This window comes from Volvox carteri (assembly GCF_000143455.1).
Source record: "Volvox carteri f. nagariensis unplaced genomic scaffold VOLCAscaffold_42, whole genome shotgun sequence".
Lineage (NCBI taxonomy): Eukaryota > Viridiplantae > Chlorophyta > Chlorophyceae > Chlamydomonadales > Volvocaceae > Volvox > Volvox carteri.
In genome coordinates, this window is record NW_003307585.1 from 972,833 (window position 1) to 983,842 (window position 11,010).

Below are 11,010 nucleotides of genomic sequence, written 5' to 3' on the forward strand. Positions count from 1 at the left end.
ATATGGACGGATGGTTGTACGGGATTCCAGGATATTCTTCGGTACGGATGGAGGGTTTCAAGTAGTAGGCATATACGACAGTGACGTACATTACATAGATACATATGGACACGCGACTTCCCAATGTCGTCGCCCAATTCTAGCCGCACTCTCCTCTCCCGCCCGCTTCCTCCCCATCGCCCCATCCCTCGCTCGCTCGCTTGCTCGCTCTTTCTCTCTCTCTCTCTCCCGCCTCTTTCTCTCCCTTCCCAATCTGTGCTATCCCTAGGGTTTTAGTGACCCTCCTGGCCCCTCATCCTGCCCCCAAAATCGGTTCGTTCTAAGTTCTGTCTTGCATATGTACGGGTGTTTTATTAGGGAGCCGGCCACATCGCGCTCCAATAACCTCGGGGGGTGGCTTTATGTGCGTTGGCCGATTGGGTTTTCCTTGTTTCGTGGCTGGTTGGGGGATTTGGAGATCGGTTTGGGATTGGTTGTGCAAAGAGTTTTGGATACCGGTCAGGACGTGCACGTGTGTGTGAGAGAGAGAACGCTTACGGGGGCTTCACGCAGGCGCCGTGCGAGGCGCGCTGCACTGTACGGCATATGGTTGTGCTGTGGGTATGAGCTCGTCCAGAGGGGAGGGAAGAAGGGAATTTGGAGAGCGGGAAACATACCCGCCAAATCGACTCTTTAATGCGAGCGCTCAGGGCACGTCAACACCTGGCGCAAGGCATCGCGCCATCTCTCGGTCGATCGTAGCCGTCTTAGTAGTAGTAGTCGTAGTAGTAGTCATACTACTAGCAGGTGGTGGTGATGATGCGCAAATCTGAATCGCGCTAAGCAGGGATGTACAGCATGTACTGCGATGTACAGTACTCTTGTGACAATTATTAATCGTGCGTATATGGGGCGGGCAACGGCATTTCCGTACATTCCGTACTACGTACTACATCGTTTTCGGAACCTTTTGAGTCGATCTGACAGATTTCTGCGGAAGGAGCGGCGGAACGACGGACCAAAATGACACCAAAATGACCTACGTGCGCGACCTTTTCATCTTTTGCAGTCTTGACCTGATCTGCAAAGTTGCGCCTTCGCAAATGAATTTTCCATAAATATCTGTCCGACACCTCTGAAGCTGCACCTTCACGCCCGTACCGAGCGGGCATGAAAGAGCCAAACTCATACTGGTAGGGTTTTATTTTGCCTGTACGGAATGGCACGGCGATGGAGGTGCTGGCAGCGGTCGTCATTTAGGGGAGATGAGGTGTTGGCGGAGTGAGATCTCGTTATTGTGGGGTTTCGGAGCTGAAATGAAAAGAGGGTTGGTTGCGTGGTTTGAATGCTCTGAGGACGACGGAAGGGGAAGGGGCAGAGGGACTCCGAGACAAAGAAGGGGGGAAGGGGCAGGGGATGCCCCCTGGTACCGTTTGTGTGTATTTGTTGTGTACGACACGGTGCGTCTTGGGATCACAAGTCTCCGGGAAGGTGCCTGATGCCTGACGTACAGCGTTTTAGGTCCAGTCCGGCACACTGCAGTTCAGGTACTGTGTGGCACGATGTCGTACGGTACGGGTTGCATTACCGTGTGTACGACGTGACGTGGTATGAGTTATATATTTCGTTCTGTTTTTTGTGGTGCGGTGTGATGTGATGTGATGTGATGTGATGTGGTGTGATGTGATGTGGTGTGATGTGGTGCGCCTAATGGGGAGCTCGGGATGGTGGCCTGGGACCCTGTCCTCCACCTAAGCTTACTGGTCGTGTTCTTCCACTTAAGACACTTCACTTTTAGCACCAATAGGCTATGCCTGCCAGATTAGGCAATGCCTGCCAGCATTCTGTCGCGCCATCGTCGCTTTGCGCTTCCACCCCGGTGGATCCGGATGTATGAAAACGTAAGAGACTTACATACATACATACATACATGCGGACTTGCTTATATAGGCATGTACACGCATACATACATACATACGACATACATACATATATACACATGCATGCGCACACACACTATTCCAGGTACAGTCATCACGCCAGCAGCCCTTCCATACTTAGTATTCTCGTGTGGGGCTTCAGATAGATTTGCCGAGGGGTAGCAGACAGAGGAAGATGGTGGGTGCAAGTACACTCTCACAGAACATTTTGTGATTTGTGATTTGTGCATCATCACGATAAATTTGCGTGGTGGGTGCTTGCCACGGAAACGACCCATGCGGCCCGTGCTTGCGTGCTCTGCAGACTGCCGGCAAGTGTGGGCATCATTACCGCCACGGCTATAGGGTATTTCGTCTGTCTGTGTGTATGTATGTGGATAGGGTGCATGTTCTTTGCTTCTCCCGTCGCTCCGTTTTGGTTTTCTGTTTTGTGTTGGGGTGGAGGTCGTGGTCCTGAGGTTTTGCATATATCGTGTGCAGCTTATCGGTGACGCGGTCCCACGTGGGTGCCCCATGATGTGTTTTGCGCCGTACGTTATGTAACTGAAAGAAGCGTTTGCGTGCTGTGTTTTTTTACATGTATGTATGTATGTATGTGTGTGTGTGTTTAAATGCGTGTGGTCATGTGCGCTTGCATCTACGTTGGTGAGAGAGAGAGGTGTGTGCACCCACGATGCGCAATGTCAATGTAGGGGCAACGGATGCATCCGCGCTTTTGTGGGGATTTCGGGAGGGGGAGCGAACGTCGTGTCTGCATGTGTATGTATGTTTGCCTTTTCGTACGGAAGGAGGAGGAAGCTTCGGGCCGGAGGAGGAGGATGGGGAGGAGGAGGATGACGACTATAGATGTAGACGTGTGTTGGATACGCGTGCATGGATTTCGGGCCTTGCGCATATTTCCCAAACTTACCGTTGGTATATCTTAGTTACGATGTTCAGGTGCTTCCGCTCGTCTGCTTTTTTCTGTTTGCCTTCCTGTCTGTCTGTCTGTCCGCCTTGCCCTCCGTTCCTTCCATCCATATCTATCTATCTACGTTTCGAAAGGCATCCGGTCCTTTTTGTTACACGACAAAGTGCAGCGTTGTCAGTCGCTTTGGTCGCTGCCGCAGTAGTAGCGCAGTAGCAGCAGTACTAGTAATAATATTGTTACGGTTAGTAATAACGGGGAAACGCTCGTGGCCACATTTCTTGTTGGTATCATGTATAATGTACTGATGAGGTTGTACTGCAATGGCTGGCTCTCTTTACTCTCCTTGAATCTATCTTGTTAAGGTGTCGATGCGCATGCAGCACGACAAGCGGTACGGCAAGTCGGATAATAAGCTTCGAAGCGCGCTGATCCGACCTGCCTTATAGTGAGAGAACTTGATGTGAATTGGTGGATGAGCGGCGGCGGGTTGTCACCATAGCCACAGCCACAGCAGCCTCCGCCGCTGTCCTCACTTTGATTACCTCGTCCACATGCTTTCTCATTCAATTCGTGTACTACATCCCTCCAAAACCCATCTTGTCATCTGATGATGTGATATAAAGCTCTGTGTATTGTTTCCGTTGGGTATGTGACAACCTGAAAAGCCGATCGTTGCAATATTATTCTTCGTACCTACAAGGCTGCACGTGTCGTACGTCGTACCGCCAGTTTGATATTGCGGCGGATATCACTTTGTGGTGGAAAGGATGGGGGGGATCCGGGGGAGGGGGGAGGGGGTTTTCGAGATGTTGCCGACGCCGCCTGGGGGGAGGGGGCCCTCTGGCGGTGGGCGACTCAGTTTAAAACAAAACTCGCATACCTCATTCCGCTTCTCTATCCGCGGTGGCAAAAGAAAAATTTATCTCTATGCGGGTGCTCGTGTGTTGTGTCCTCGTCGACCATCCGGTGATGATGGTGGTGGATTTGGATGTGGGGTTCGCCAGGCTGCTCTCGACTGTAGGACTTTTAGCAGAAGATGCATCAGTTTGTCGATTTGTTATTAGCAGTTTGACTGTAATGCTAAATAAATAAAAAAAAGGCTCTAGTCGAGGTTTAGAGGTTTACAGCAGTCCAATTTAGCGACAGCAGTCCTGATTTGGTTTTTTGTTCACTGCAAAAAAAAGTGCAAATGCATGGCTGTTTTCGTCAGAGGGCAATGAATCATATAGGGCACCGTGTCGCAGGTTCCTACGAGTATTTGTGCGCAAGTTTGGTGCGTATGTACGTGTACTGATACATCTGCCGTACAGTTGTGCCGTACAGTTGTGTTTTCCGGCTTTGATCTTTAGGATCTCGGTTAAGTGACTCTCTTGCTCTGGCGTGCGGAAGGCAAGAGGCCCGGGGTTGAGGGTGGGAAAGGAAAAGGATACATATGCAGCCGCGTACTAAGATACATACATACATACATACCGATACGCGCCGCAGGCATGCACAGGCACAAATACACTTTGTTCGCCTGGCAGGGCCTTTTAACCCCGGTGCGATCTGGGCGCCTATCGTGATAAAGTGCAATGGCAAGCTTCCGTCGTCTCATGGCAAAGCAGCGATTGAAAATTGATGATGATGGCGACCATGTAAATATGTTTTGACCGCTTCCATGGATGTACGTGTGTCTTCCTCTCTCTTCCTTTGTCCTCCCCATCTCTTTCCCTCCCTCTCCCTCTCCCTCTGTCGCGCGTTAACAACCCCCTCCCAAACACGACCAAGAATTTCCGATTTACATTTTTTTACATTACAGCTGCACAATTTTCTCGGAACCTTGTGCGATCGTTTTGAGATGCTCTTCAGGACATCCATCCCCCAGAAAAACTGTTGACAGGTTTGACAGGCACAGGAAAGCGCGCGATCTAAAAGGTCGATTATAAAAAGCTTTCGGCGTCTATCTCGTAGCTGTACACTTTTGACTACTTGTGTCACTGTTCAGCGAGTACGTTTGCAGTGTCTTTACGGCATTTCTTAGAGCTTACAACTTATCGCAGGTTTTTCATGTCTTACTTGCATATGGTGGGTCAGGTGAAGCGTTTAAATTTGCCGCATTTAGAAGGATGTTTTGCGTCTGCTGGTTTCGCGTATTTTCACCTTCTGGTGGATCTCTAGCAACTTCCCTAACGTAGCACGCGCGCGGTAGTCTTGCGATGGTGCTGAACTTCGTCCAAAAGCAATGGCGCGGTTATGAAGATGACATTTGACGAGAACGGGAATTGTCAACTGTTAGGAAAAGGGGGGGTATACAGCCGGTATGTGGCCGGGATTGGGCCCGAGCCAGAGGTATTTGAGAGAGGGCTTGTCTCTAAAATGGCGGTGACCGTTTCACTGTCTCGGGGTACATGAAGGGGATCGAGTACATGACATCATCCTGAAAGCTAGGGCAATCCCCATGTCTGCTGGGGCTGGCAGGTTGGCGGGTGGTTTGCGAGCGAGTGGTTGGAGCAGCTGGGACGGCTTGCGGCCAAGACCAACCCAAACTTCAACCACCCACATGCTGCAGCTGCAGCAGCTGCTGCAGCAGCTGCGAACAACGGACTCGATTGACAGGCACAGATTTTTCTGGCCATTGGTTTGGAAATTACGAGCGAAAACGAGCGACATACTACTCATGCTACATCGCGCTGGAAACATGACTAAAAAGTCGCAAAGCGCAAGACCGCATGGAGTTTGACATAGAGCCAGTAACAGACAAGTTCTGATCGTATCTGATCGTATCGCGCCTTATCATGTGGCATCCAATACCAAAAAGATAGGGATACCAAATATATTTTTTTACTATTTGGCCGGCGTTGCAAGAGTAGACCTTCATTTCCTGCGGTTATTTGAAATTTGTCACACTGAGTGCGGAACAGTCTGTGTCCCTCGTTACCATAATAAATAATAACAAGAATCATGTTCCATTTCTTACAAGACTGAGATCGGTTGGGATTTCATTACTTGTTGACAGCTGCATGTGCCATTACAAATTGAGATTACGCCCAAGGCCGTATCATGACCGTACCTCCAGAACTTACTTCCAGACGTGCTGTACATCGGACGTACATTGGCCCTTTAACACGACATCCTACAATCGCTCCGGAAAACACCTTTATCGTTAGGCGGGCGGTGACCTTTGATCATTCCCAGGATTGACAAAGCTGGCGTCGTGGGCACGCCTCTGACCGCAACCCCTTTGAATCTAACTTCATACCAGGCAAACGTGCCGTGATGCAACGCAACGGGGGAAGAAACAAGAAAAGTTACAACGTTAATGAGCACGTCCCTTGCACATTCACGACGGCGACGGAAACACTCACCGATTTCAGCAAACCACACCAGCAGAAATTCAGAAACTGCGGTTACCTCCACCCACTCCACACAGACGCCACCATAACTGTTTTCCACTGTCAAGCGTATTATTCAAAACCCTTCCACACATAAAACCTTTTGAAGCGAAAACAGGTCACAGGGACCTTTGGGTGCGGTGGGGTGGGGCGAGGGGAGCTTTACATGATGACGCTGTCACAGCAATGCAGCAGCTATGCGACCAAATGTTTTTTAGACAATCCTCTCCGAATTCTCCGAATGACCGAAAACCTTGTTTTCGCAGCATCATCAGTGCTGCGACGACAAGCTGACTTGGCATGATGGTGGGTAAAGCAACGCAAAAAGCAAGTCAGACGGAAATCATACGGAATGGCCATGGGTGCGCCAAGGCCTTGTCGCAAAGCCGCACCAAGCCAGGCACCTCCCCCACGCCACCCCGGCTAGCCCCGGGTAACCTTTGTTTATTTAGCCTTTGGGTTACCTCTTCTAAGACGTAAAGAAGGTTACCAGGCGCGTCGTTCCTTGGCCCTGCCCTCCCTGCTGCATCTCCGGACTCCCCTCCACAGCCTCCGCAACCTGTGGATGCTGAGACTGCGATAACGGTGACGGCGGAGAAGGAGAAACAGGCGGTTGATGCTGATGCTGATGCTGCTGATCGCGACCGTGATTATTATGATGTTTTATTTCTTGTTGCTGGGCTCGTGCTCTTTGGGCTTGCGCTCTCGCCCGCAACATTTGAATAATGGCCAGCTGCAGCTGTGGAATGCCGTCATGTGTCAATGATGAAATGCGTACGGCGTACGGCAGCCGTACAGTGAATTCTACGGCGGATAGGTCTTCAGGCCCGTCCATCTCGGTTTCCGTCGTCGCCGTCACTAACGCCGGTGCCTTGGTACCTGGCGCGCCGTCGCCGTTAACACTGCCGTACATGCCATCGGCATCATCCACAGCCGTCGACGCTGCAGCCGCGGTGTCGGAGGCGTCCCGTCGCTGTTGCCGTATCCTCTCGTCCGCCACAGCAAACGTGCCCTGCAGGGTTTCGATAAAACGGACGGACGGAAGCATGCCATAAGCGCAAGAGCGTTGTGGCTTTTTTTTTACTTAAATTAAATCATCATCGCATCTCGCGTATCTGGCGATACGCGAGCGCGTGTCTACCAACGCGCGCACCGTGATAATGCCCAGTGGTGTGGTAAAACAACAAACAAAAACAAAACCATAGTGCACACGTGTCTACAACACCACGTATGTACGGCAGGTACGGCAGGAACACACACCCTCGTGCCGCAGCCCCCCTTTCGGCCCCCAACCAAACCCCACCTGAAGCATGTCAGCCTTGGACAGTACGTCAATCCAAGGTCTGTCGGGAAAGCGTTGTCGTACTTCTCTGCACGCATATACACACACGAGCCCCCGGTGGTGAGCAAAGGCAGGTGGCCGCGTGCCGGTCTTCGCGTGCTCAGCTGTAACGCATGGCCCCCGGGGGGGGAGAGGGGGAGCTACCGGCGGGGGATGAAAACACAGGCAGGGCCCTACTTGGTAAGACGAACCACTGGCGAATGGAGCAGATACCCAAGGTAGCGGGGTACGGAAGGACAGGCAAAATTGGCTGAGTGCAATACACACACACACACACCCCAACGCCGAAAACAAATCCCAAGCGAGACACCCCTCCCACCAGCACCTTCCCCTCCTCCTCTTCCTCCACATCCCATACACACCTGCACGCGCCGCTTCCCAGCGTTCTCCCTCCCCCGTCTTTCCAAATTGCCCCCTCCCGTCTTCTCTCCCCCCTCCCCCAAAACCCTCCCCCCAGCTCCTTCACGCCCTCCCCCACGCACTCTACATACATCCGTACATACACACACGCACGCACGCACTTCCGTATCGCCCACTGATCCGACAAGCTGGTCCCGCACTCCTCAGTGAGGTCCACCACGTACACCACCACAGCGTCCAGACAGCCCAGGGCGGCGAGGGTGAGCAGCTCCATGCGGTTTCGGAGCGAATCGGGACGGCGCAGAAGACCGGGGGTGTCGGTTACCTTGTTTGCGGTTTGCGGTTTGGCGGTTGCGGCGTCGGGACCAAGGAGGCGGGTGAGGGTGAGGGTGAGGGTGAGGGTGAGAATACTAATGCACAAAACAAGAGGGGATGTGGGTGAAGTTAAGCGTGAGGATATGAATGTCAATGTGGATCCGCGTGGGAAGGGGGCGAGGGGAAATAGGGTGGTGATGGTGGGTGGTGTGTAGAAGGCTGTACGAGAAAAAGGAGGGTGTTTAAATTCCAGCTCGGGCATAGGCCAGCCTGTATCCACCCTCACCTTCTCCCCTCACCCCCACCGCCCCACCCCCACTCACACACTCCACCTCTTCACCCATATAGCCTTCAAACCACCTTTTCCACCATCCCCATTAAACCATTCCTCCCAAGCCCTCCCCATTACCCCCCCACCCCACCCCCCCTCTCGCCCCAATGCCTCACCCACCTGATGCTTCTGCGCGTCCAAATAGAAGTGCCCCATCTTTATGGAGCGGGTGGTGAAGGGGTAGTTGCACACCTCGGGCGTACCACTGGACAAGATGTTGACCAGACTGCTCTTGCCCACGTTGGGGGCGCCCACCAGGGCGAGGGTGGGCAGGGAGGTGTCCAGGGAGGGCAGGGAGCGGAGCTTCTTGGCGATTTCCTTCAAGTCATCTACGTGGCTGCGGAGGACGAGGGAGAGGGGGAGGGGGAGGGAGTGGGAGAGAAGGGGAGGGGGGGGAGGGAAAGAGGGGGAGGGAGGGGGAGAGAGGGGGCGGAGTGGGAGGGAGTGGGTGGGAGAGAGGGGAATCATGCAAGAAGCAAGAAGGGTGGGTCAACTGCGTCGACAGAGGGAGGGGGGAGGGGACGGAGTCGTGGCGGTGATGGTGTTGTGGGGGGTTGGAGCAGGGGTGGGTTGCAATCATGATGGGATTGGGACGATGCAAAGGCGCAACTGTGTATGCTGACGTGTGTGTGTGTGTGTGTGTGTGTGTGTGTGTGTGTGTGTGTGTGTGTGCAGGGTGTGGGGTGCCGTGAGTGTCTAACTGGCACCAACTGCCCCAGTCGGTTTTAGTCGTGTCTGTCTGTCTGTCTGTCTGTTTGTAAGCGAGGATAGGATGACATAGTGGCTGGATGAAACGCCACACACCACATCACGACCAGCTCTCTCTGCTTTCCAATTATCACCTCCTCCTCCTCTTACCACCGCCAACACCGCCAAAGACACCTTTTAAATATCTCCCCCCCAATCCCCTCCCCTCCCCCCCCGCCCCCAACCTTCACGTCCTCACCGCGCCCCAGCTGTGAACACCGTCTCTAAGGCCTGCACCCCCTCCTCGGACAGGGCGGTAGCTGCGGCCCGGTTGGGGGCGCTCCCCGCCCGGCTAGCAGCTCCCTTGCCCACCTCCTAAGCAGGGGTAAGGTTAGGAGCAGCAGTTAGCAGCAGTAGCATAGGCCAGGAGAGGAAATTCTTGCAGCACATCAAAACACAAGAAAATATCAACGATGACACAACAACGGCGAGACCAAAAAAGACGCACACACACACACATACAAGAGCTCACGCAAGCTCTTAAACCCGTCGTCCTCGCGGCTCGGAGAGCACGGGGGAAAAATCACACATACGAGCACACTCACATACATACATACATACGTACATACATACATACATACATACACTTCATCGCCGTCCATGAGCATGTACTTCCTGCTCCAACAACTTCTTTCTCCCTCCATTCCCTTCATTCGCTCCTAGAGTTAGGACCGGCAAGTCGCCGCGCTTATGTCCCTGTGTGTGTGTGTGTGGCCTTCCATGGATCTCACTTCGGTGTATATGTATGATGAAGTTACCCCGCCGGCATTTCCTTCATCGCGGCTCCGGAGATCATTATAAACATCACATATACATACATACATACATACATACATACATACATACATACATACATACATACATACATACATACATACTTAGATACATACATACTTAGATACATACATACAATACATGCATGGACATGTAACATCGTTACCCACCACAATTAGCCTGTCGTGTACCACATCCTCCCCGCCGTTTCCCCTGCCCGATCTGCTCATCCTCACCCTCCCCCCCTCCTTCCACATCCACACTCGGGGCCCGCCGCCCCCAGGTTACCTGCACCGCCCGCCTCAGCCGATCCACTCGCTGCAGCGCCGCCTTGTAGTTGCCCTCCCCCACCGTCAGCGCCAGCAGCGCCCCCTCGAAGGGGTGAAGTCGCCCCGGAGGGGGGAACCCCGCCAGGTAGCGGCTCAGCGGAACGGACAGCTCCTTCATGAAGCAGTCCAGTCGCCGGGCAGCCCGACTGCGGGCCTTCTCCGTCTCGTTCTTCAGACCTGATAACGATAATAACGATAACAATAAGAAATGGCGAGGGGGAAGGTGGGGGAAAGAGACGAACCACGAACGAGTGAAGATGCTGCCAGGGCAAGAGTGTACCAGAAGTAGGGAGAAAGAGGGGTGTACGACGAAGCACAGACGATTGACGAGGGGTGCGTGGGGGGGATCTTTTTCACGATGATCGGGGGGGAGGAAGAGACGAACCACGAGCGAGTGAAGCTGCTGTCAAGGAAAGACGATGATAGGGGGGAAGGGCGGAGAAAAAAGGGCGGACGGGAAGGGAACGAGGCGAAGACTAACCATAGACGCGTGAAGCAGATACCAGAGGTAGAAGGATACTCCAGGGATAGACAGATTCTGCGCAGGATGTTACTATAAAGGAAAGGGGGAGCGGGAAGGGAAGAGTGTGGGAGTGGACTTATGCATAAGGA

General features: G+C 53.0%; 1 protein-coding gene across 1 annotated transcript in view; it reads right to left on the reverse strand.

Moving 5' to 3' along the window:
- Positions 1-6,669: 6,669 nt before the first annotated feature.
- Positions 6,670-11,010, reverse strand: part of VOLCADRAFT_95251 (uncharacterized protein) — a gene marked incomplete at both ends in the record, with an annotated part of 8,816 nt that continues 4,475 nt past the window's right edge. Inside the window, 7 exons of the mRNA XM_002954406.1 lie at positions 6,670-6,774; positions 6,979-7,212; positions 7,504-7,646; positions 8,056-8,227; positions 8,669-8,885; positions 9,495-9,607; positions 10,358-10,575. Coding sequence (XP_002954452.1) covers positions 6,670-6,774; positions 6,979-7,212; positions 7,504-7,646; positions 8,056-8,227; positions 8,669-8,885; positions 9,495-9,607; positions 10,358-10,575 — 1,202 coding nt within the window. The remainder of the gene's footprint in view (positions 6,775-6,978; positions 7,213-7,503; positions 7,647-8,055; positions 8,228-8,668; positions 8,886-9,494; positions 9,608-10,357; positions 10,576-11,010) is intronic.